Raw genomic sequence first — 25,992 nt, 5'->3', positions numbered from 1 at the left:
TTCAAACGTTCAAATTAGATGTGCTTCAAAACTCTTATTAAAGGGAATATATTTTACACACCTGTCACTTGTGAGGAGGGCTGATTCGAGTCAAAATTATGAAAGAGGTAACGCTAATCATTAGACCCGACACACTCTACTCTGCTGAATGAAAGAATCTTCTAATAACCTTTGAGTGGCCCCGTCTTAAGCACTCGGTAACTAATTCTCCATGAGTTCTGTGATTTCAGGATTGATGTAATTCAAAGGTGGAAAGGACTTGAGAGCTAAGAGGCCCAGAGCCCTGAGGGGCTGCTGAGCCCTCAGGGAGAGAGAAGGTAGTCAGAGAATGTCCCATGGGCTTCGGGCCACAAGTCCAGTACTATATCCGTTATAGCAGGGGTTGGCAAATTGCACCATGGGCCAAATGCAGCCCCGTGCCTGTTTTTGTAAAGTTTTATTGGAACCCAGCCTCACCCATTCATTTACGTATCCTCTATGGCTGCTTTCACTCTATAGCTGCAGAGTTAAATAGTTGCCACAGACATAGGTATGACCTGCGAACCCTATAATAACTCGCTATCTGACTTTCATAGAAAACGTGTCGAGGGGCGCCTGGGTGGCTCAGTCCGTTAAGCATCCAACTTCGGCTCAGGTCCCGTTTTCACGTTTTGTGAGTTGGAGCCCCGTGTCAGGCTCTGCACTGACAGCTCAGACCCCGGTACCTGCTTCCGGTTCTGTGTCTCCCTCTCTCTCTGCCCCTCCCCTGCCCGTGCTCTGTCTCTCTCTCAAAATAAATAAACACTGAAAAAAAAAGGCAAAAGAAAAGGTGCCACGCTCCAGGTGTCTAGCGCTTTCGAATCACTCGAAACAGAAGGACAGCGTCCCGGGCCACACTCTAGACCTTCTCAGCCCCAGTGTTTCAGAAGGGGATCCAGGAGTCAGCATTTCTAAAAAAGAAAAGGCAAGTTTCGTGCTCTGCCGGGTTAACAATCAATCACCGCATTACATCATACGGCCTCTGAAGCACTTTACCTCGAAAACACACTTCAGGTCGTGAGCGCATTTTTCACACGGGAGAGGGGACTGGGTAAAGCCTTCCGGGGCTTTGCTTCACAAACTGTGGCCAGCATCAGAATCGCCGGGAAGGCCTGTTAGAACTTACTGCTGCTCCCACTCCCGGAGATGCTGCCGAGGAGGTCAGGGCGTAGGGCTGGAGAACGGGCATCTCTAAGCAGCTCGCAGGTGGCACTGAGGCCGGCGACCCACGACCACTCGGCAGAGCCCGGGCTTCCATCGAAAGGGCTTGCACCTCTAACGGGAGAAGGTCAAGTCCCGGGGCCATGGGATGGGGTTGGGGATAGACTTAAGACTCGACATCAAGCCTTCTTGCGCTGGATCTCCACTCCTGTATGGATTTTATTGTGGTTTTGAAATTCCCTAGGGATTATTTCGAGGCTTGTAAAGGAACTGCATTTTGAACGGAGAGAAGCGGGATGCCGGATGGGAGAGTTTCGGGCAGGAAAAGGAAACACCGTATGTTGCAAAGGAGTTCAAAAAGCCAGCAGAAGCTGAGTGTTTGTGGAAACCACGAATGCGAACACACAAAATGATGACAAGGCAACAGAGACAGGCGAGACAGAGGGCCTCGGAACCACAAAAATGATTTTATTTTGAACCAGAAAGCAACAACAATGGAGAGAACAGTCCGGGCCGAGGGCGTGGCACTGCGACTCGAGTACCAGGGACTGGATTCGTTCAGGTGAAGGAGCAGGCCTACACAGAGTCCACTCTGCCTTTCCAAACTGAGCAGATCGCATCCAGATCTCTGTGACACCAGTCACTGGATTCCCGTTTGCGCAGGCCTGGACCGCCTTTCAGATTCCAGATTTTTATAACGGTCTTGTAAATCTTGTTTAAACTGAAGGAGCCACGGCAGTGAAGCGTTTGCAGTGAAGCGTCCCCTTTTCTTTTCGAGAGATCAGGCATTGAATGTTTTGCCCGGATCGTTCTTGGCTGTGGGGGGCTGTGCTGTGCACTGTGGGAAGCTGAGCGACATCCCTGGTCTCTACCCACCAGATGCCAGCAGCGCCCTCTCCCAAGCTGGGGTAGCCAAAACTGACTCGAGACACTGCCAAATCGCCCCCTGGCTGAGAAGCACTATTTCCAAAACATCCTCCCGCTTCCTGCTTAACGTTTCACACAGGCAGACCAGATCATCAACTTCCCAACACCAAAAGCACACGTACGCGAGCGTACGTGCGTGTGTCTCTTCAGGCACCGCATACGGGCCCGGAGCCGAAGCCGAATCCCACGCTCGCTGGACGGTGCCGGTTCAGTTCCTTGGCAAGTTCAGGGTCAACATCTCAGTACCGTGATGAACCGCCCGTTCGTCATCAGGCCGTTTCCTCTTCTCCAGCTGAAATCATCGTCAATATTTGCAGTCAGTTTTTGAAGTCATTTTTTGTCTTTTTCAAGCTGGAAAGAAAATCTCCACCCACGCCCGCTCTCCTCTTAATCCGTCTAGATTCCTCCTTGAGTGACACGGCCGGCCACGTTTGACACCGGATGCAGGTTTCTTCATTTGTATCCACCAGGAAGAGAGGTACCATGTTCCTGAGTTCCGTTATGAGGACCGGCTACATAACGTTCGAGGCCCAGCGCAAGATGCAAATGCAGGCCCCTTATTCACAAATTATTAAGGATTTCAAGATGGTGACAGCACCTGTTCACACACCCACGACGTCAGACCCGGCGGCCTTGGTCAGCGCCGCATCAATTTGGTTGCATTAATTTATGGATCTCGAAAACAAAATACGGTGACCCCAGTCCACTTAAAGAATTGTACTGCAGCAAATGTTTATAGCATATATTTTTTTAGACTCTCAAAAAAAAAATCCACGTGGAAATCTTTTCTACATCATTACAGCAACGAAAGGAAACACTGTGGCCTTTCACCATATACATATTTTCCTGTAAATAGGACAACAGGGAAATAGTAACTGCTACTATCCACAAGGTTTTTAAGTTAGCAAAGAGTGACACTTCCACAACCAAATTATAACATAATCCCTCTCGTCCTTATAAAAATAGCCAAAACATAAACTAAATGGCTTGCGGTGAAAATTTGAGTAGTAACTTCTTTATGTTGAAAAACATTATATTCACGGAAATATTGTCCTCGTAAATGCTTTACATTAACATCATAAGGCAAACCGTAGCATCTACTGGCACCTGGCGACCATGATTTTAAAAACTCAGAAGCTGAGTTTTAGACCCTTTTATTTAAAACCTGTTGGTGTACAAAGTGCATTAAAATATCCATTATCCAGCTACCAAAACAGTATGTAAAAATTACAACCCTTTCAGTTTGTCCAGGAAGGCAAATACACATTGTTTTATGTTGTAAAAAAAACCCAAAAACATCGTTTCCAGAGAATGATTAATTTTTTTCCATTGAGGTGTCCATCTGTGAGATGTGAAATTGTCCTAAGTAGCTATCAAAATATTCATCTGGGTATAAATAATATAGTAAATATATAAACTCTATCTGTTACGAAAAAAGGAGAGTGTCTGCCAGTGAAGGGGACAGAAACACCCATGACGTGGCCCACGGGGTCCGGGCTCGCAGTCACATGACGTGATGCTGAAAACAGTGGGTCTGTGGACGGATTTCAGGGAGACAATTGGTTGATTTGGTTAACAACGAAATTGCTAAAAGCAATGCTTAAATTCATCAGTCTGTTCAGTCAAAATGGCCAACCCAGTAGTTCAGATCAATACATTAGCAAATGAAATGACTTACGGGTATCATGCCCTTCGTCAAGATAGAACCAATGCCAGATTCCTGGTCCGGGTCCAAGGACTGCTTAAGAAAGCCTTCCTTCATGGACCGTTCCGTCTTACCGGATCAGCATGCCCAGAATCCCACCTGACAGCTTATTAGCTGGTTCTACTAGCAGGTTCCAGCTCGGCAATAGTTTGATTTTTTTTGCGTGTTTTTTGTTTTTTGTTTTTTTGTTTTGTTTTGTTTTTTGTTTCACAACTCTATCGTAAACTATACTAGAACACACAGGGTCCTCTACATCTTTCAAGATGTGTTTAATAAAAGTCTTTTTATAACTTTCGAGGCACGTGTACCAGTAAATAGTACTTTACGCAACGTCCCTTGTCATTACCAACTCATAAATATTAAGTGTTTTTCAGGTGAGTTATATTTGGACGTGGTAGAGACAGTCAGGGCCATGTGCTGATGTCCTGGAGAGCAAAGTCAATCCAAAGTGGTGCTGCCATTTGTAACAGAAAATGTGTATTCCCTCAGCCCCAGCAAGTGAAGAAAAATGATTTGGGGGAGAGGGAGATAGGACAGCTATTAAATGTGGTAAAGCAATGTCACAGGCCTAAAGACACTACTAAAAGGAAGAACGAAACAGACTTATGTCATGAAAGCGAACCCTACTTCTGATCAAAGACAAATCAGCCTCAGACGTTTTGAAAAATCAGTAGGATTCAAAGAGACTATTCTCAATTGCAATCTCAATTCTTAATGTTCTCCCAGAATCCTGAATCCTGGGAAAGGTAAGGTCACACACACATGGCCAAAGGCTTCACAACCTTTCTTTCCAACATTACCCCACCAGCCATTGGAGGGTGATTAAAGCCTGGGCCATGGTGGAGTCCAAGCTCCAGAGTCAATTCAATCAATTCTCTCTTTTGCTCTCCGTTCCGGTTGAGCCAGTAAGTTTTTGACATCACAGTTAAAACACTTCGAAATAAACCACGGTAAGAAAGCCCGTTTACTGCCCTACTAGGTTCAAAGCTATGTTTTCTTTTTAAGATACTTGCATATTCTGTTATGCACGGTCAGGGCGACAGGACCTACAAGGGGATCGGTATGAGATATGAGGATGTGAGAAGGTGGATAAGCGCACAAAACTACAAGAGTTTTTCCTCCAGCCCACAGAGCGTGACGAGACGAAGGCTGTTGTGAAGAGCCCGTCCGCTTCTGGGCCTCTTAATGTGCAAAACCAAATACTTTCTAAGAGTTGGAATTCCGGTTACGTTTCTTTTATAAATAATCTATAATTTTTCCTGTAGATACAAAAAAAAAATTGAAGAAATTATTAAAGCATGTACTTAATACAAAAGACAGCAAAGGGGGAGAATCGCCTATGTTGAGTCCTATCCTAGCCGATTTCTGGACACTTTTTGGCGAGATTTAATCACACTCTGGAAGCCTGTGCTTTCTCGGTCCCTGAAAGGGTGGCCACGGCCCTTTTTAATCCCCCAGAAATCAGCTCCACATGGCCCAGTGCTCACGGCAGCTGCTCTGTGCAGTCCAGATGGTCTGGGATCGGAAGGCCAGTTATAATGGTCAAACACTTGTTCCACAGCGTGAAGGTGGGGCACACAGGCTGCGAGAATGTGATGTCGAAGGTGTAGAGGTGGATGGAGTTCAAAGCATCGTAGAAAGCGATGGAACCGTTATCATAGTCCAGCAGGATGCCGACGCGCCGGAGATGGGGGGCTGGCTCGATGGGGGTTTCCTTGCTGTTGTGTCTCACCACCCAGTTATTGTGACAGCGACACAGCGCCCAGGAAGCAGAGTTCTTGCCGATCCACTCGTGCTTTGGGGCCGATTTGTAAGCAAGGCCGATGGCATACCTGCACAAACAAAATGGTGACAGCGAGAACGGTGAGGCGTGGGGCACAGCTGCGCTAGATCCCTTCTACGGTTTTCCGGGGTCACGAGAACCGGATTCATTCTTCAGTGAAAGCTTGGCAAGGACCCTGACACAGGTGTTCCTCATCTCCTTCCCTCCCACACATACAGTGGGTGGAAATGGGCTGCTGTATTTACTCATATTCCTGTTTTTAGTTCCGACATTACATGAGAATTTGAACTTTGTGTTTTGCTGCCTCTCTATCTTCCTTCCCTTCCCTTCCCTTCCCCCTTCCTCCCTTCCTTCCTTCCTTCCTTCCTTCCCTTTTTTCCTTCTTTCTTTCCACTCATCAAGACCCACACAGTGAATTCTCTAGACCAGCGCTGTCCAACAGAACTTTCTGCAATGAGCGAAAGGTTCTGCTCTGTTCCGTATGGTAGCCACGAGCCACATGTGGCTACTGGGCACTTGAACTGTGGCTGCTGAGACTGAGGAACCAAACTTTAAATTTAGTTAGTTTTCATGAAGTTAAATTATGCAAATAACTGTATGTGGCTCAGGGCTACCATACTGGACGGCACAACCCTAGATTTCTCCTTTTGACCTACTTTGAATTTTTCAACCGGCACCGTGTCTGTCATTTTCCATGACTTCAAGCACACTTTGCAAAAGGCGAGTGTGGAGAATGATTTTCATTTGCAGGGCAAGTTCCTCGTCCTCTCCTAGCCATTTTCCTCATCTATAACACAGGGACAATGACAGCGTCTATCTCGGATGGTTATTTTGAGGAGTAGAGGAAAGAATACATGTAAAATCCTGGGCACGAGGCCTGGCAAGGAATCTTCAGTAACTGCTGTTTTATTCTTTTTGCCCAATAACACATTACCAATAAGCATCAGAATCAGTACTTGAACCTCAGATGACTCAAAAGGCCCCAAACTTAAACAACACTCTCCCATACCTTCCCTCACCAGAAATTATGTGATTCATCATTGCCAAGAGCCCTTCTAATTAACTTCCTACTACATTTAAAAAAATTCTGAATGTCTTTGAGAGACAGATATCCTGGTTATTCTAAACGTACTCGTGGGGCGCCTGGGTGGCTCAGTTGGCTAAGCGTCCGACTCTTGATTTCAGCTTGGGTCATGATCTCACGGTTTGTGAGTTTGAGCCCCGAGCCGGGCTCTTGGCTGACAGTGTGGAACCTGCTTGGGATTCTCTCTCCCCTCTCCCTTCCCCCTCTTGCGTGCTCACTCTCTCTCAAAATAAAGCTTACAAATAAATAAATGTACTCTCAACCGCTCAAAAAAAGTTGAGAATTCTTTCTACAATGTTCTAAGCTCCCTAATCTCTTTTTACCCTGCTGAGGTATGCCACCATTAACATTTGCGATATTTCAGACATTAAGATAAGCAAAACTCATCATTCTTAAGAAAGAATAAATGATTCAGAGCCCAACTTTTAATATGTTGTAGCAGAAGCCAGTCTAAGTGGATATTGACATATGGTACCTTACCCAGTGCAGACAGAAAAAGACTTCATTGGTCTTTGATAAAACGACATTCTTTTAAAAATCACATGTTGGATTTCAAATACAATCACTTTAAGAGTGGTGTGTTAAAAAGAAATGAAAGTAACATGCTATCACTGAATTAAAAAAGAGGATGGAATTGAAAATCAGTAAAGGCCAGTGTACCAGCCTGTCTGCCATCACCTTGGCCTCCTCTCTTCCTTCTTGCCAATCCAGTTCTGCATCTCAGGGTGAATCCCGGGACTGTATCTCCCAGAATCCCTTTTCAAGTGGGAGTCTGGGTCTCGTCCTGCCACCGTGATGGCTTTGCAGAAGATCTGGAAGTTCTAAGAGGTGGGGAAATGCCCTTTTCCAGACAACAGACAGCAGAGGTGAGGTTTGCGGGGGCTTCTGGCAAACTCCAGAACTTACCAGGGGGGTTCTGGTAAGCCGCTGGCTCCCCTCCTCCGTGGGGCTCCTTGACTGACTTCTGTTTTTCTGCTGAACCCTACCTACCTGAGGCACGTTGGAAAGGTTTTTGTTTTGTTTTTGAGTATTTTCCCCAGAGACCTTCTCTATGCCCCAGCAGACGCCGTTTCCGTTTTTCAGATAACCCGGAACCTGCGTTTGCATCACAAAGTAGCCATGTCTGTATTGCTTCCTTCTTGTCGCCGGTCACCACTCTCATGTTTTATTAAAGAACTCTGCCGTTGATTTCCCAGCTGAGCCTTAACTGAACCCGCCGGGAAGTAGCCGCGGCAGGTATGACGGACTTCATTTAGCAAATGGGAAAACACGGAGGTTAAAATTAGGAGCAGAATCCAGAATCTCGCCCCTTCCCCCTCGACTTCTGGCCCAGTAATCCATGTACGAACCCAAGTTTAGTTAACACCATTTCATAAAACACCAAGTGCACATTAACAGCATTAGGGAGTGAGAAAATAACTCTGTGTATAGTCCATTAAGCAAAGGAAAATATCATTATATGATCATTAATCTGTAAAACTATGTACGTATTTCCATCGAGCTTGAAAGGTGCAGGCAGAAGGTAATGTTCCATTAAGTTACGCAGTGAGACTTGGAGAATTCAGAAAGTATAAAAATTACGTTTCTCAGAGCGATGTTAACATGCCTCATTGCAGGGATCATAACATACATGTTAATTGAAAGTCGGGACTGTATTTCACGAGAAAATATACGTGTCGTTAGCTGGTGCAAATCAAGGCATCACAAGCATTTGATCATATGGGTCACCCCTTCCTCTCTAACACCTCCCAGGAAATGTTAAACCACTTTCTACATGAGAATTTTTTCTGAAATTGACACAATCCAGTTTGTAATGATCCAAAGTGCGGCAATTAATTTTAGAATTTCCCCCCCCTCATGAGTTGGTTTTGACATCTGGAGGGTGTTTTCAAGGTAATACCGATCTGTGTTTATATAACTGAAGAGGTCTGGTGGAATTTCCCGCACCATTCGTCAATGGGAATGAGATCATAATGATCGGGTATCATTTATCATAAATAATTATTAATGGGGTTGTAATTATTTAGACACTGGATTCTGTCCCAGGTTAATACAGCACGTTAATTAACTAGAAATGTTTGCTCCTTTGCACCTGCAAAAATTCATTGTATTTTCCTTTGGGCTTTTATCTTGCCCCACTGCAGCTATAAATGCCAATCTGGCCCAGAGCCGAATAGGGAGGTTGGGGGGGAAGGATTTGTCCTCTATCCTCCGGCAGGATGTTGGAACAGGAAAATGTTCTGGGCAAAGAGAATCGTGGGGATCACAACGGAAGAAAACCTACTTGCTTGGCCAATATAGGTACCATTCTGGGGAGAAAGGAGACACCCAAGCTTACGATTTCACTTTTTAGATTTCTGTCGACTTGTACCAACACTGCAAGGGACTTCGGACACAATGTGTCTTAGCATCCTTATCTCAAAAATAGCCGTTACAATACTCATCATTGCAGGTTATGCCCATTTGAGGTGTGTCTTTTTAAGCAAGGTTGAAGCTCTCACTCGTCAAGCATACCATTGTAAGCCCTAGCGTAATTATAATGTTTCAAAAGCACAAGCACGGTGGTTAAGAGCAGAAAGAGATCAGCAACCTACAACCCATGGGCCAAGTCTGGCTCTCTGCTTGTTTTTAGAAATGAAGTTTTATTTGTGCCCTGCCACACCCATTCGTGGACATACGGTCCGTGGCTGTTTTCCCGCTACAACAGGAGAGTTGAGTTGTTGGGATAAAAATCATCTGGCCTGCCAAACCAGCAACACTGGCTCTTTAGCCCTTTACAGAAAAGCTTGTGAACCCTTGGCTAAGCGCTTGTACCCTGCAGACTTCCTAACCCTGCCACCTCTGAGCTTTGTGACCTTGAGCCAGTGGGCATGTGCCTCAGCCATCTCATCCGTAAAGCAGGAATAGCAGCACCTGCCTTTGTGGGGCTGTTAGGATGAACGGATGAGTTAACATCCGTAGAATGCTTAGACCAGTGCCTGGCACATATGCCAAATAAAAATAAAACAGCTGCCTTTTTGGGCAGTAGCGAACAGGTGTTTGTGAAACGGCCAGCCAGAGTAAGGGGGGGGGGCAGTCTGTGGCTGTGGAATAGACAAGGTCAGCTTTGTGAGACGAACTAGGCAAGGTTAACCAATTGCAGCGTGGACACCGCACCCTGACTGGATCTAACGGACCTTTCGAAGGGATTTCCAGCCTATGATCGCTGCTTCACCCTCTCGGCTCCTGGCTATTTACAGTAATCGGCCCAGTCCAGAATCACCAAACATACAGGGCAACGGCAACTAGTTTTCTTTAAAGGTCGAAAAGTAGTGTTTCAGAGTAGGAGTCAGCTAACGTTTCCGGTAAAGGGCCACCGAGTTGGTATTTTCGGCTTTGTGGACCACAGGGTTCCATCTCAACTGCTCGACTCTGCTGTGTGGCTCAAAGGCAGCCACAGACAATGTGGAAAAGAATGGGCACGGATGTGTTCCCATTACACTTTATTTACAAAAACAGGCACGGGGCCCCAGGGCTCTAGTCGGCTGACCCGCATGGGACAGGACTCGATCACCTTAGCTGCAATTCTCGGAGTGAATTTAAAAAAAAATGTTCTTCCTGGCTGAATGGTAGATCAGATGACTGCTTTGCGGATACTCACCCCCTCCTCTCACCTCCACGGGAGGAATATACTTCCCTAGACCACTGGCTTTGGGTGTGGCTCTGTGACTGGCTTTGGCCAATCGGAGGTCAGCAGACGGTGATGTAAGCAGAGGCTCCTTGAGAAAGACATGGCCCGGGTGCCCCTCGCGTCCAAAGAGGATGAAGAGACACAAAGAATGGACCTAGATCCAACCTGCAGCTTAAAGCAAAGCCCGGCTGAGATTGGTCTTGACAGCTAACCCATGGATGTGGGTGGTTGGTGAGCGATAACGAACGATCATTTTGAAGCCACTGAGTTTCGGGGCGCTGGTTATGCAGCATTACCATAACAACAACGGACTAAAAAGGCTTTTCTGCCTATTATTCTTCAAGATGGGCTCTGGTATGGATGAATGCTCCGACACAGCACAGCCTAAGACGTGCCTTTTGTATAACGGGAGGACGATAGATAGAATTGCCTACCATGTGCTTCCACTTATGACCACCTCCCAGTAATGCCGACCGCTATCAATGAACACGTTTCCAGCGACACCATAGCTCCCTTGGCTGGTGAAGCGTTCAGGCGTGTGACTCTTTTTGGATGATGACTCATCACGTTCTACTGTCAAGTTATCGTGGGACACCTTCAGCTTCCGATGTGCAGATTTGGGGTCCAGTTTAAATGGTTGGCCTGGGAACGAGTTTGCGAAACACAAAGAGGAAGAAGAAAAGGACTGTTTATTTTGACATGACCAAGAATGTCTTTTCAGAATCAGATTTATTTTTTTTTTTAAACGTTTAGTTATTTTTGAGACAGAGAGAGACAGAGCATGAACAGGGGAGGGGCAGAGAGAGGGGGAGACACAGAATCTGAAACAGGCTCCAGGCTCTGAGCGGTCAGCACAGAGCCCGACGCGGGGCTCGAACTCATGGACCGTGAGATCGTGACCTGAGCCGTAGTCGGACGCTCAACCGACCGAGCCACCCAGGCACCCCTTTCAGAATCAGATTTAAAAAGCACAGTAATATAGTGGAGATGAACACATCCCTGCCTTCATGAACTCCCTGTCCATCAGTTCCAAGACAGGGATCCAGAGTTGTTACACCTAAGGACTCAACAGTACCATGGGCAGGGCTCAACCACAGCTATCTTCATGGGTCCCAGATGGACCCAAGCAGCACAGGTACATACTGGCCAAACAGTGTCCCAAAAGGAAGGAGAAAATGAAGACTTCATTTTCAACCATTCCCATATTCAGTCCAGCTTAAAATGTGGCTCATGCTCAGCAGACTTCAGACAAGAAACCAAAGAAATCAAGATTGCAGATTTTGGCAGATGGAATATTCTATAGGCTTTACGTTATTCTGAAATTGTTGAAAATTAACAATTGTTCCTGTGAGCTCAGAGTGGCTATAGAGATGTGTATTTCAGGGGTGCCTGGGTGGCTCAGTTGGTTAAGCATCTGACTTCGGCTCAGGTCATGATCTCAGTCTGTGAGATCGAGCCCCGCATCAGGCTCTGTGTTGACAGCTCGGAGCCTGGAGCCTGCTTCGGATTCTGCGTCTCCTCTCTCTGTCTCTCCCTTGCTTGTGCTCTCTCTCTCTCTTTCAAAAGTAAATAAATAAACTTTAACAAGAAAATAATGTGTATTTTTCAGCCCACAACAAGATCAGGGAAAAAAATGTGATCATAACACCTGGGTTTTCTACTCCTGAGTTGTGTGTGTGTGTATACATAATCAAATAAATATGAAATAAAAATATATATATTAAATAAGGCCCTCCCTACCTCTCTATTTCATTATTCACATTTGTGTTTTGGAGACTGAACCATTAGAAAATCTTGGCAGAGTCCCACCTGAACATCTTGCCATAGCCGTTGTTACTCCTTTGGATTTAACACTGCTTTGGAGGACCGCCTGCCATCCAACACCACATCGGGTACAAACTTCTAAAGGTGGGAAATGAGTTACGAGAGGACGCAAATACCATGATGCCCAAACTCCACAGCCACTGGTGCAGTTGGTAGGCCCGCTGGGAGATAGCCAGTGGAAAAGTTTGGGAAGTTGGCTGTGGCGATACATGATGCCGCTGAGAAACTGTCACCGAGAGCCTGGGGGAAGGCGTGTTAGGTCACGTGCGGGGAGGCCAGAGGATTTCCAGTCTCCACTCGGATACAAACATGACGCCGACACCTCTAAAATCCTTTTAGATCAGGGCCAGCACATCTTTCTGGTAAGAGGCCGGATAGGTATTTTTAGCTCGGCTGGCCACGTGGTCTCTTCTGTGGGCGCTTAACAATGCTATTGCGGCACGAAAGCAGCCAGAGACAAGAGGTAAAAGGACGGGCGTGGGTCATGTGCCAATAAAACTTTATTTATAAAAACAGACAGCCAAATTTGGCTGTAGTCTGGGCTGAAGTCTGCTGACCCGATTTAGATTTCTGTCCACATCACAGAAAAGGTTAAAGAGAGAGCTGAGAAGATCTTCAAGTGTTGATCAGGGCACGGACATTCTCAGAGGCTGTGAGACCTAATGGATTACCTGTGTCATTTACATTTCAGCTCGTCCTGTGAAATAAATATGCCCTCAGGAGTGATCACATCAGCAACTATTAGGGATAAAGTATGAACCAAGGCAAGAAGAGCATGAAGATAGTTTTGCTTCAAATATTTCAACTTTTAAAGGTGGAAGACGGAATGTATGCAAAAATAACCAGACGCTAATGGGCAGACTAGGAGGAAATGTCAAAAAGGCCGCCATCACGGAAAACGAGGGCCGTGTTCTGGTTGCCCTTCTTCCAGTGAGAAATATCAGAATGTTACAGCCATCAGAGAGACTGGCCTCATGGGGCGCCTGGGTGGCTCAGTGGGTTAAGCGTCCGACTTCAGCTCAGGTCGCGATCCCGCGGTTCACAAGCTCGAGCCCCACATCGGGCTCTGTGACGACAGCTCGGAACCTGGAGCCTGCTTCGGATTCTGTGTCTCCCTCTGTCTCTGCCCCTCCCCCTCCCTCTAAAAAATAAATAAACATTAAAAAAAAAAAAAAGAAAGATTGGCCTCATCATGGTGAGATGTGTCCTGTCTCGTCTCAGCTCACACCCTCACCTACACGTGCACGGAGCGGGATCACGCCAGCTGAGGTCAGGCCCAACCCCTGCCCCCTCAGTGAGCAAATTCCACCTGTGCCTCAGCTGTGTTTCTCACACAAACCCTCGCCTGCTCTGTCCAAGTCAGAGGCTTCTGCTTTCATGAGGACACATCGGTGCAAGGAACAAATTAATCACTTACTTTACTAAAGAATTCAATTCACTGTAATATTTGCACACATAGGAGTTTGGCAAACCACAGCCTGCAGGCCAAATCCAGCACACTGCCTGTGTCTGTCAATAAAGTTTTATTGAAACATAGCCACGCCCATTCGTTTATGCGTAATCTGTGGCTGCTTTTGCACTACAACGGCAGAGCTGGATATGAGCGGATGGTGACGGAGACCGTCTGACCTGCGCAGCCCCAGATATTTACTATTTGGCACATTGTAGAAAAAGTCTGCCAACTCCTCGCGTAAAACTTGATAACATCTGTTCAATGACTGCATGTCTAGAAATAGAAGATGACATTATCTATAGTCTACATGAAATGAATCCATTATCTTTAACATTTAATATTTAAATCTGATGGAGCACAAGCAGGATGTCTCCAAGATACAGAATTAACCTCGGTGTATGTATTTACTCATTTTTTCCCCCTAATTAATCTCTAAAAACATCTCCTCCTTTACCAGCAGAAACACTGGGAGGAGAAAGGAGCCCAGTGTTTAAGAGCATGTGTCTTAAACACCTATGTCTGGAGGAAAATAGACGTATTTGACCACTGAAATCAAGGCCTTGGGTTAAGTGAGGGTTCCTCTTGAAAAGCAGTTAACTATACCGTTGACCAGCTGAGAACGTTATAACACGGTGCCGTACCGACACGCTCCAATTTGCTTTCTCTCGGGAGGTCCCGGGCAAAGAAACTCCATGTTACGGAACATATTTCTAGATCAAAAATAGTCAAGAGAAAAGAGAGGATAAAACAAAACACATGTGGGCAGAGACAGAGAGGGAGACGACGGTGTTACAAGACACATGTATCGGCCAGATCTCTCTTTGTTGTGTCCTGTGTGGTGTGGGATGTTTCGCATCAGCCCCGGCCTCTAACCACTAAATAACAGTAGCATCCGCCTCAGTTGTAACAACCCAAAATGTCTCCGGACATTGTTCAATATCCCTGGGGTGGGCAGAATCGCTTCTAAGAATCACAGACCTAGCCAGACAGATATCTGGAGTAAAATAAAGAATTCCTGAGGAAACAGCTGTTCATGTGCTCTTCTGCTATGGAAAGCAATACTACAGGGGCGCCTGGGCGGCTCAGTCGGTTGAGCGTCCGGCTTCGGCTCAGGTCATGAGTTCACAGTTCGTGGGTTCGAGCCCCGCGTCGGGCTCTGTGCGGACAGCTCGGAGCCTGGAGCCCGCTTCGGATTCCGTGTCTCCCCCTCTCTCCGCCCGACCCCCACTTGCGCTCTGTCTCTGTCTCTCTCAAACATAAATAAACATTAAAACGAAAGTTTTTTTTTTAAAAAAATGAGCAGACTGAAGTGCAGAGAGGTGGATGGACTCACAGCCCTTAAGGGTCGAGTCAGTTTTGGAACCCGTTAGCTCTGGACTTGCTTCTTGAGGCCGTCGGCGATGCCCGAGGCAGAGAAAAGGAACAGAAAGGGGGGACCGAGGCAGCTGAGAGGAGAGCAGGAGGGAGGCGACACTTACTGTTTGTCTTCAACTTCCCAGGCTCGCTGCTGCGGCTGCCCGCCTGGTTGATGGCCTTGACGATGAAGATGTACTTGGTGCCGCTCTGCAGACCGTGAACGGTGTAGTGGTTCTGCTTTATGTTGGGCACGATCATCCAGCTGTCGGCAGAGTTACACAGACCTGCAAAACCAAGCAGAACACGGTGCGGTGCTTTGGCGCAAGCGTGGGGCGACGTCTGCGCGACTCCGAGTCTGTGTAATCGGGGGTTACGTGAACCACAAGTGGGGTGCTTGGCCACTTCTGAGAGAGACCCCTAGTATGTTCCAGTGCTCAGTCTCCTGCCTACGGTAGGTGATCAACCTGTATTTGTTATTATATATTCCTAGTGTGTGCTCTAAATGGAAAAACCAGTTACAACTATTATCTTGCGGGGGGACGCCTGGGTGGCTCAGGCGGTTGAGCGTCTGACTCTCGGTTTCGGCTCAGGTCATGATCTCACGGCTTCGTGGGTTCGAGCCCCTCATCGGGCTCTGTGCTGGTGGCGTGGAGCCTGCTTGGAATTCTCTCTCTGTCTCTCTCTGTCTCTCTCTCTCTTGCTCGCTCACCCTGCCCTTTCCCCACTCATGCTGTGTCTGTCTCTCTCAAAATAAATAAACCTTAAAAAAGTATTAAAAATTATAACACAGGGGCGCCTGGGTGGCTCAGTCGGTTAAGCGTCCGACTTCAGCTCAGGTCACGATCTCGCGGTCCGTGGGTTCGAGCCCTGCGTCGGGCTCTGGGCTGACAGCTCAGAGCCTGGAGCCTGCTTCGGATTCTGTGTCTCCCTCTCTCTCTGCCCCTCCCCCGTTCATGCTCTGTCTCTCTCTGTCTCAAAAATAAATAAACATTAAAAAAAATTAAGATAAAAAAAATTGTTATAACACAAATTCTGTTCAGCGTAAAGAGCAGCAAAGGCACTTCTGTCTGGTGTCTTGTGCACGTGTGTGTGTGTGACGTGTTGTTAGGGGCCGTGGTGATGTAAAGAAAGCGGCGGGTTCCCGCTGGGTCCGCTCTCTGCACCCTCACCCCACACTCTTGTTACGGTAACCCTTAAAATTTGCACCTCGTCAATCATGAGACTCAGGAAAGTGAGAAGAGACCTGAATCACGGATGAGAAGCTGAACCTCTAATTCCTCACCCTGCCCCGGATCCAGGCCTAAGTGACTTCGCACTGGCTCGCTCCCCAGATGGGATATATCGCCCTATGACACGGCCTTCGATTTGGCCGTGTGATTGGCTGCAAGGGCAGGCATTACAGGGCCTTGAGACTGTGTTGAGCCCTCGTGCCTCTGCCTTTGCCACGGGGAGAACATTCCCCAGATAGCCTGCTCATCGCAGCAGGAGGAGAGATCTAGGTCACAGCTCTACAGGCAGCCGGTGCCTGAGGGAGGCCAGCAGGGCCTGGCCCAGCTGCTGACAGGGGAGCTAGGAAAATGATCATCGGGGCTGTTTGCGATGCAGACTTAGTGTGGCCGTAATTAACCAAGTCAGGCGCCTACGAGGGTTCCCTACGAGAACCCCGAAGCAGGCAGCTGAGGGCCCAGTGCGGCTCTTAGAAGAGCAGGAACGGGGAGTTTTGACCAGCTGCATTCCCTGGCACGGCTGGTTTCAGAGTAGAGTTCCGGCTGCATTCTGCAGGATGTGGGTTGGGGGGCAGGCTGAGGATTTATGATGCTTGGAAGAACATGGAGGGAAAAGGAAGCCCGTTTTGTTTTGCAGCTGGCTGATGCTGAAAACATCTCTTTGGTATTGGGCCCAACTCTCCTCTCTCCACCCATCAATCTCCATCCACTCTAAGAGAACATTTTCCCAGCGCCCCCGCCCCCCCCCCCCCCCCCCCCCCCCCCCCCCGACTGGCTGTCATGAAGTTTCCTGGCTCTGGTGAATTTCCTTCACCATTTCTTGGTAGAGGGCTGGGCCCCTCCACTTCCTGAGGGGCTCCCAACTCCCCCCACTCTTTCCCTTTCAGTGGATTTGCAAGTCAAAGGGTTCGTTCTTTTGATCTTGAGGCAACTTATACCTTACCATAATCCCAAGAAGCAGTCCCTTAATCTTTCTTTGGTCTCACCTCTTTGAGAATCTAATAAAACATTTCTAAAGAAAGAAAGTCACATGTGCATTTCCATACCAACCCACAAATATTTGCATAGCATTCCAAGGTATTCACAGCCCCATGACATCTGTCTTTGAATCCTACTAAATGCTTTCTCCAACTCTGGAGCTCAAGTGTTCCTGGTAGTCTCACAGTTGGAAGGAACCCTGAAAGTATTTTGTCAAGTGTGAAAATTCACCTCATATGATTTGTACCTTAGGTGCATAGTATCTTTAGACACACTTCAGTGAGTCATAGATATATACATGACCCTGTGAGTTTTCTGTCACCTCTTTTCATCCCCACCTGCGAACATTTCGCCAGGAGGACTGCCAGACTTGATAAAGCCAGCGAAAAACAAGGGAACAACGGGAAACTCACAGAACGGGTTGAGTGGGTGTCGGAGACATGGCAACTAACAACCATCCACCCCACTCCTCCCCCCAATTTCCCCCTAACTCTTAGACCCAGGAAAACACGCATAAGTGGTTCAGCAACATGGGACTCTCCTTACTACGTATCTTTTTTGATACTTTCTCGCCTTACTTTTTCCTTGAATGTAGCTGCAAGAAACTCAATGCTTCTGGATAGCGGCATGGCCGAATGAGAGATTTCGATCCAACCAAAGAAGGGCCATTTTGAACACTGAGCTCTGGGCCCCAAGCCTGTCTAACTCACTTTAGACATTTAATAATAATCTTACAATAGCAATAAAACAAAAACAACGAGCTTTTCTATTGCCTAGGATAATCTACTCATATGCCTAGACCTTTGTCAACAGCAGTCAAGCACGAACGAAAACAATAACAGCATTCAGGAGAATCAAATGAGAATCCCATCAATGTCACTGCGTTTACACTGGTCCCGTTTAATTGCCTACGTTACAGTAAAATGAGTATTGTGGTCAAAGAAAGCGAATGTAAAAATGTTTCAATAAACTTTACATCACTGTACAACCGAAAAGCTGGGCCTCATGTGGTGGGGGAACGCTTTCAACAACATCCTAAAGCAGACAGCAACTTGGCCTATAATCCAGAGTCTTAACCCAACAAAGATTTAATGTTTCAGAACGCTTTACTGAACAGGAAAGGGACTCTGACCATCCTGATTATTTTGAAGAGGTCACTAATTTTTCTCCTTGACTATTAAAAGAACAAAATGTTTACGGCGTAGTAAAATTTGATTGGATGGCTCTGCACTGGGACAATCTGCTTTCGTGAATACTCACTATTCCTGTTTAGGCTTACCTTTGTGTTATTATTATTGCCGGGGCAATAACCGAGGAGTTGATTAAAAATGCCAAGAAAGCAACACCGACCATTTTCTTTTGGGGGCTGGAGTAAGGGGGTGGGTGCCTCAGAGTACAAAGCTATTGCGTGGCTAGCGTCGCTCTTGTGCCAGACCTCTCTGCCCCGATACCCCACCGTGTCGGGACTGTCGACCGGGTTTTCTTCACCTCTTTATGAGACACCCATGTAACCATCCCGACAGAAACTTCCCTCGTCTCCAAATTCGTTTTCAATCGTCTTTGAGGGTATTCCGCCGTTCACCTTCTCTAATTCAGCTTGAAGTATTAAAACAACAATGGAACTTGGAAGATAATTAGTTCATAATGAAACTTAATTGAGTTTTTCAATTTTATACATTTTGTTCTCATTCACAACGGGTCAGAAGCATTTCCCTACATAATGCCGCTCATTACAAGATCCTAATTACATTTGGGATTTCAGAGCCTTGTATAGCAACTGTCATCTTGCAGTAAAACATTATGTATAAAACATGATGCAACATGGACACCCTTCTGAGAGGCTGTGCACCGGCTGCTAACATCCTTTGTTTCTTTTCACAGATTGGACAGAAGCGCACATTCTTTTCCTTCTTCTCTATCTGTTTAATAACTTTCACGAATGTTTTCAAAATGACTAAAATTAATTAAATACAGATAACTGCTTTGCCATGAACACTTGGAGAAATGCATCTTATGACTTTGGCTAGTGATAAAAATAGGCTGCTGGGAAAAGGCCCCATTTAAGAGTGCAAATGGTGCACTGGAAGAAGTTCTGGAAGAAAACATGAAAAACGTGGCAAAATTAAATACATATCTACTTATTAATAAGCAATTCATTAACATCTGCAGTCGCAAGTCTGTTAATAAAAATGCGTAATAAAAAATTAATAGCGTCGTTAATTTTGCATTTGAATATATGAATTTGGTTAGGGAGAGGCTTTTTATAAGATTAAAAGCTGCACAGATCTTATCTAATTCTCCTTCACCAAAGTCAGTTGTGGGCAATTAACTAGGATTTATTCTGACAAGTGAAGGCACCGGTGACCTAGCCGCACAAGGAGCCAGGACCAGTTTGGGAGTATAATGCCTTCGAATTTTCCGTACAGTTTTATTATTAGATCTTGTCATTCAATGTGACATCTGCAAGGGATATTCCTCCAAATGGTAGGACAGATGGACAAACAATATTCAGGGAAGGGCTTTCACGTGACGATTGTGCAAAATGCTATCGCGTAGACAATCCAAATGTCATGACAGACATTTACCATATGACCAAAAATACTAGCTTTTTATTGTTTTTAAAGGTTCTTTGGTTTTTGTTTTTAACATCTATTTGCTTTTGAGAGACAGAGAGAAACAGGGTGCCAGCAGGGAGGGGCAGAAAGAGACAGAGAGGGAGACACAGAATCTGAAGCAGGCTCCAGGCTCTGAGCTGTCAGCACAGAGCTCAACGTGGAGCTCGAACTCACAAACCGCGAGATCGTGACCTGAGCCAGAGTAGGTCACTTAACCCACTGAGCCACGCAGGCACCCCCAAAATATCAGCTTTTTTTTTTTTTTTAAAAAAAATGCAATGACAGGCGACTGTAGTCTATATTTTTGTACGAATAAGAACTTTGAATATTTATGTGCCAACACTGTGGCAAATGCGGGGCTAAGACCTATACTTTTGTTATCTCAACCATGTGAAGGTAAAACATTACCTCTTCTTACAGATGAGGAAACAGATTCAGAGGACGTTAGATGATTTGCCCCAAATTATGGAGCTAGTGTGGCCCAAAGTTGGGATTCAAATCCAGGTCTCTCTCAGTCACTACAAATACGTATAATAAGAAGGAAATAATTTGAAGATCTTTGCATCTCACTCGCCTTTTTAAAATGTTTTTTAATGTTTACTTTTGAGAGAGAGAGAGAGAGAGAGAGAGAGAGAGAGAATGCCAGCAGGGGAGGGGGAGAGAGAGAGGGAGACCGAGAATCTGAAGCAGGCTCTACGCTGTCAGAGCAAAGCTTGACGTGGGGCTCGAACCCAGGAGCAGTGAGATCGTGACCTGAGCCACAGCTGGTCGCTCAAGCGGCTGAGCCACCCGGGGGCCCCTCAATTGCCTATTTATCTAAGTTTATTCTTTCCTTGTTACAACTTGATCCTATAGGCCTCAGGGCTTCACTATAGTGGCTCAATGGACATTCAAGGGACAAATAACTCTCGAGACCAACAAACGGATGAGTGTACCCCCATTAGATGAGCACCTACAGTGTCCCTGCTTTCCATCCGTCCTGGGAGAATGGCCTTTTTGGCACCTGTGCGTTAAATAAGCAAGGTCTGTCATTTTCATGAAGTCATTCCCATGTATTTTCTTGTGGCCACTGCTCTTGGGGAACAAAACACCTTCCCTGGAATCACCAAGCATAAAGCTGTGGATTCAGGAGCGCTGTTGCCACGGGATTTCCATGGGCATGGCCTTCGCTCCTCTATTCCATTTATATGTCTTGTTGGGGTATTATTTTTCATGCCGACAGCATGGAAGCCAAGTTAGTCACAGCCTAGCCACCTGAGAAGCCCTAAGTTTCAAGCAACAGATCTCTTCTTTTCATTCTGGGGATGGAGGGGCGAGCTGGTATCGAGTTAGGGTTCTAGAGCGGGCTGCCTTCTGGCTCTGCTTCCTTGCTCCTGGCCGTATCTGTCCCCTTTGTGATGGAACCCTGAAGGCCCTCGCGTTCTGACTCTGGCCTCGCCCAGGGGACTTGCTTTGGCCTGTGGCACATCGGCTAACAGGACAAAGGCAAGGGCTTGCAAAGCACACGTGCAAGCGGGCCTGCCCCTCCACCCGCACGCTGCGATCGCCAGGAGAAGGCACCTGAGCGGGACTGTGGGAGGGCACAGTGTGCCCCGGCCGAGCAGCCGGACCATGACGGAGCCTCACCAAGGTCAGCGGGACCTTCTAGCGGACTCCCACCGGATTCCGGACACACAAGCAATGCGTGTGGATTGCCATCCGCCACCTAGCTTCTGCGGTTGTTGGCTGTCCAGCAGAAGCCAACTGATACAAAGGCCCGCCAGTCCAGGCCAAGGCGCTATGTACTGTCCAAACGCTCATAATCATTTGATTCAAGACACCTCAGGAAAGACATAACTTGGGTAGCCGCCGCGGTTCTCACTCTACTATTCATGATTTTGTGCATTTCTTTCTCCTTGAGTGTGAGCAACACCTGTGACCTGCTTTTAACCAAGAGAATATGGCAAAGGACAAAAGTCTTACCATCGTTATCATCGTTAACGCTCCTGGTGTTATATTATATGGCAAAGGTAAAGGGAGTCTGCAAACGTACTTAAGGTCCCTAATCCGTTGTCCCCGAGTTCATCAAAAGAGAGAAAATTCTGGGTGAAAAAAGCAAGGTAAGGAGCTGTGTATGGCATGTTACCTTGTGCGCCCCTAAAAAGGTATTTCTCTGTGACTGTGATTGTATACGCACGCCCGTCTATTAACAGACTGTCCCAGGAAAGATGCATGTGAAATAGAATTGATGTAGTGGGTAACTTTGTTTTTTTTTCTTAATATTTTTCTTTTTTTAAAGTTTATTTTGAGAGAGAGAGAGAGAGGGAGAGCATGTGAGCAGGGGAGGGGAAGAGAGGGCGAGAGAGAGAATCCCAAGCAGGCTCCCGCTGTCAGCGCAGGACCTCACATGGGGCTCGAACTCACGAACCACGAGATCGTGACCCGAGCCGAAATTACGAGTCAGATGCTCAATTGAAGGAGCCACCCAGGGGCCCCACAGTGGGTAACTCTGGAACTGAGGTGGCTGGCGTATTGAAAAGCATCCAATTTTCACTAGATACATTTTATACATTATTATACAGTGTTTGTGCATTGCTCACTAAAAAGAAAGATTTTAGGGGCGCCTGAGTGGCTCAGTAGGTTAAGCATCTGACTTCAGGTCATGATCTCGTGGTTCATGAGTTTGAGCCCCACGTCGGGCTCTGTGCTGACAGCTCAGAGCCTGGAGCCTGCGTCGGATTCTGTGGCTCCCTCTCTCTCTCTCTGTCCCCTCCCCAGCTCATGCTCTGTCTCTGTCTCTCAAAAAAGAAATAAACGTGAAAAACAATTTTTTTTTTAAATAAAAAAAGAGAAAGATTTTAGGGAATCAGCGTTGCTTCATGATTTGTGGGGGGCATGTAGGGCTGGGGCTGGGGAGCGAAACCAGACGAATCGAAAATCCTGATACCCCCCGTGCCTCTCAGATGTGCCCCCAAAAGCACTCCAAATAGCTGAAGATAGTAACGGTGTTCCCCGGGGATACGGGTGAGAGGTGAAGTCTTTCTGGAATCATCTTCTCCTGCCCTCGCCTTCTTCGGTGCTAGTGCCCTTGGCGGGTCCTGGCCAGCTGTGCCTCCGTGAATTACTACGGGCCTCCTAGTTCACGTCTCTGCTTCTAGTGTTGCCCTGTCCCACTCCCTCGTCCCCAGCACTGCCCGACACGGCTTCCAACCGATCAGATGGCAGTGTGGCTCTGCGTGACGCCCAAGCCCACAGGGGAAGATCCAACACGCTGTGGCCGGGTCTTTACTGCGGGTTAGGATTTAGAGACTGATGATTAAGGACATGTGCTTTCCGGAACCAGACCTACTCGGGTTTGAGTCCTGGTTCTATTTCCCTGTCTTCACGTCTCCCCGTCTCCCCTTCCTCACTCAATTCTCCAACCAGGCTTTCGTAGGCGGTGTCTCCGAAAACGCCTGGCCATTCTAGGTCTCTACAGGTTTGCGCCTGATCAGGTGGCTGCCTGGAGTCCCCTTACCTCTCTGATACATACCCACTCTCTTTCGAGACTTAGGCCATCATCTCCCCCAAGACGTTTTTGTTACACCTGCCGCTTCTGCCCTCTGTTTCCCCCCCTGCTCGGGCGGCTGGCCAAAGCTGTTCTCGACGTTTCACGGTTTTCCCCCTTACACGTTCTTGGAAAATGGTAAGATTTTAATAAAGCTTCCAAGGCAGGCCAATTAGGGAGGGGAGGGTCCGAGGGGTGAGGAGGGAAGCCTGGGAAACGAGGTGCTAAGGAAGCTGGGGGGTCCATTTGTTGGCATGAGCCAGTGACCTTCAGTTACTCAGAAGCAGGGCTCTTCGCCCATCACTTTTAATTAATCCTACACCTGATTTCTTTTTTAAGCATCTCACGTCTCAGAACTGTGTCAGAATTACACGGGAAAGAACAGTGTGGTGAAGCCGAGAAGAGGTTTACATAATAAAAGCACATTAAGTTGATACTGAATTTTTCAAAACACTTCTTTGTTGAAAAGTGGCTTCTATTCTATTCTATTCTATTCTATTCTATTCTATTCTACTTTGACATGCTGTATTTTAATTTGCTAAAGAGGCTTCAAACTTGCTCCCCTGAAGAGCCACTTCCTCTGGTCCTTTTCCATTTACTCAACTCAATTGAAATAGCTGCGGGGGTGGGGAGGAGAGATTCCTTTGTGATCACCTCTCTGGCCAGCAACTGGGGCGATGTGAGATCATCGCATTGTCTCTGATGCCAAATATCTCACGGGCCCCAGGGAGAGAGGGGCCTCTCCGTGTTTCAAGGAAGGGCTGAAATTCTTCCCAGGTGGGGCCGGTTACTACTAACATTGCTTGCCTCTCCATTTTATTACATTCTTTTTTTTTTTTTTTACATTGTGAAACAACACTCGAAAAAGTACATAAAACTAAATGTATGATACGATGACCAAACCATGTGACTCCCACCCAGAAAGTAGCCACCCCGCTTTTATCTCTAGCTGTTACACGTTCATATGTATCTCTAAGCAAAAGAGTTTCCTTTTATCTTTAAGTTATGAACGTACAAACGGACTCGTACTGCGTGTATGCTTTGGTTTCCTGCTTCTTTCTCTTACGTGTTTGTAAGATTCATCCACGTGGTTTGCTAGAGATCGTTAATTTTCGTCGCTATTTGGCCAGCTAGTTTTGCTCGTAGAGCACAAGCGAACGCCCTCATCTTCTTGGTTAGGAACGGCAGCCAATAAATACCGCGGATTCTTTCCTCCCTTGTCTTCCCCTGATGCTTAAATTTAGAAACGCAATCTATCCGGAAACAGTCACCAAACAGAGAGACCGATAGGGTGCACAATACTCACTAACGACATTGGCTTGTCCGGTGAATATGGTGTATTGGAGCTCATAGGAGACCACACTGAATTCATCATCGGACGTCCAGTGAACGGTGATGGTGTCGTAGGAAGCTGTGCAGAGCTCTTCTCTAATTGTGGGAGGGTTGGGAGCTGTGGGGATCAAGAATGCTCATCAGCAACGAAGCAGGCACCTCTGGGATACGTTGCAGAGGAGATGTGTGACAGTCAAAGCAGGCCTTTCTGGACAGGTCCATCAGGACCACCGTCCTAGAGACGGTGGCCCCAATCCAAAGCACATTTGGTTGGCTGGTGATCGCTGTGATTTTTAACAGGTAGCGTGACTTCGGCCCTCCAGGAGGGACTTGTCTCTATCGTGAAAGCAGGTTGAGGAGACTAAGCGACTAACACTCTTGTCCATGCAAGAAAACATGTTAGGCAGAAAGTAAACGAGATGAACTTTTGGGATTTCATCCGTAGGGGGGGGATGGCAAACTTTTTCAGTAAAGGGCCAGATCGGAAATGTTTTAGGCTTTGCAAGCTATATGGTCTCTGTCACAACTACTCACCTCTGCCTCTGCACTACAAAAACAGCCACAGACAATTCAGACTCAAACAGACATGGCCAGGTGCCAGGAGAACTTTAGTTACAAAACCAGGTGAGCGCTAGATTTGGCCTGAGAGCCAAAGTTTGCCAACCCGAGGTATGTGAGGCCACGTATCTTATGAAACCAATTGGAAAAATACTGATGTTCGTTATTCCATAACAAACCTGCCAAGTAATTGTTTGAAAATTTTCTTTCATTAGGTGTTATATAATAGACATCGCTGTTATGTCTATTTATTTTTGAGAGAGAGAGACAGAGACAGAGACAGAGAGAGCAAGCGTGTGTGTGTGTGTGTGTGTGTGTGTGTGTGAGCGGGGGAAGGGCAGAGAGAGAGAATCCCAAGCAGGCTCTGCACTGACTGCACTGTCAGTACGGATCTTGACTCGGGGCTCGAACTCATGAACCGTGACATCATGACCCGAGCCGAAATCAAGAGTCGGACACTTAACCGACTGAGCCACCCAGGTGCCCCTTTCATTAGATGTTTCGATGCCTTATAAAAAAAAACCCTTATTAGTGTGGCCCTATTTTCTTCTCAGTTTTTAATTTATAGGTGATATTTCAAATTAAAAAGAACATGATGAACAATCGATCATATCTAAGAAGTACATTTTCCTTCCCCGAAGAAAACACTGGAGAAGGCTGCGATTTTATGTCTTGAACACAGTCTGGAGCAGAGAAGTCTAAATCCTACCAAAATAATTATTTTAAGTTGATTTAAAATCTACCGGCTGATTTCAGTAACTGGTTTTATGAGAAGA

At 46.7% G+C, this 25,992-nt stretch overlaps 1 protein-coding gene and 1 long non-coding RNA gene across 6 annotated transcripts in view; one reads left to right on the top strand and one right to left on the bottom strand.

Moving 5' to 3' along the window:
- Positions 1-2,448: 2,448 nt before the first annotated feature.
- The window catches only part of MID1 (midline 1), a 581,622-nt gene continuing 558,078 nt past the window's right edge, over positions 2,449-25,992 (bottom strand). For all 5 annotated transcript variants that reach the window (XM_081793388.1, XM_081793390.1, XM_081793387.1 and 2 more), the window contains 4 exons: positions 24,633-24,776; positions 15,104-15,265; positions 10,783-10,990; positions 2,449-5,643 (listed from right to left, as the gene is read on the bottom strand). In XM_081793388.1, coding sequence (XP_081649514.1) covers positions 5,295-5,643; positions 10,783-10,990; positions 15,104-15,265; positions 24,633-24,776 — 863 coding nt within the window. In that variant the 3' untranslated portion in view covers positions 2,449-5,294. The remainder of the gene's footprint in view (positions 5,644-10,782; positions 10,991-15,103; positions 15,266-24,632; positions 24,777-25,992) is intronic.
- Positions 9,495-10,480, top strand: LOC145714190 (uncharacterized). The gene is made up of 2 exons (XR_014136803.1): positions 9,495-9,978; positions 10,191-10,480. It is a non-coding gene; the product is annotated as an uncharacterized LOC145714190 (long non-coding RNA).

This window comes from Panthera onca, chromosome X (genome assembly GCF_046562875.1).
Source record: "Panthera onca isolate mPanOnc1 chromosome X, mPanOnc1 haplotype 2, whole genome shotgun sequence".
NCBI classification, from domain to species: Eukaryota; Metazoa; Chordata; class Mammalia; order Carnivora; family Felidae; genus Panthera; species Panthera onca.
This window is presented reverse-complemented; position numbering and strand designations above follow the sequence as displayed.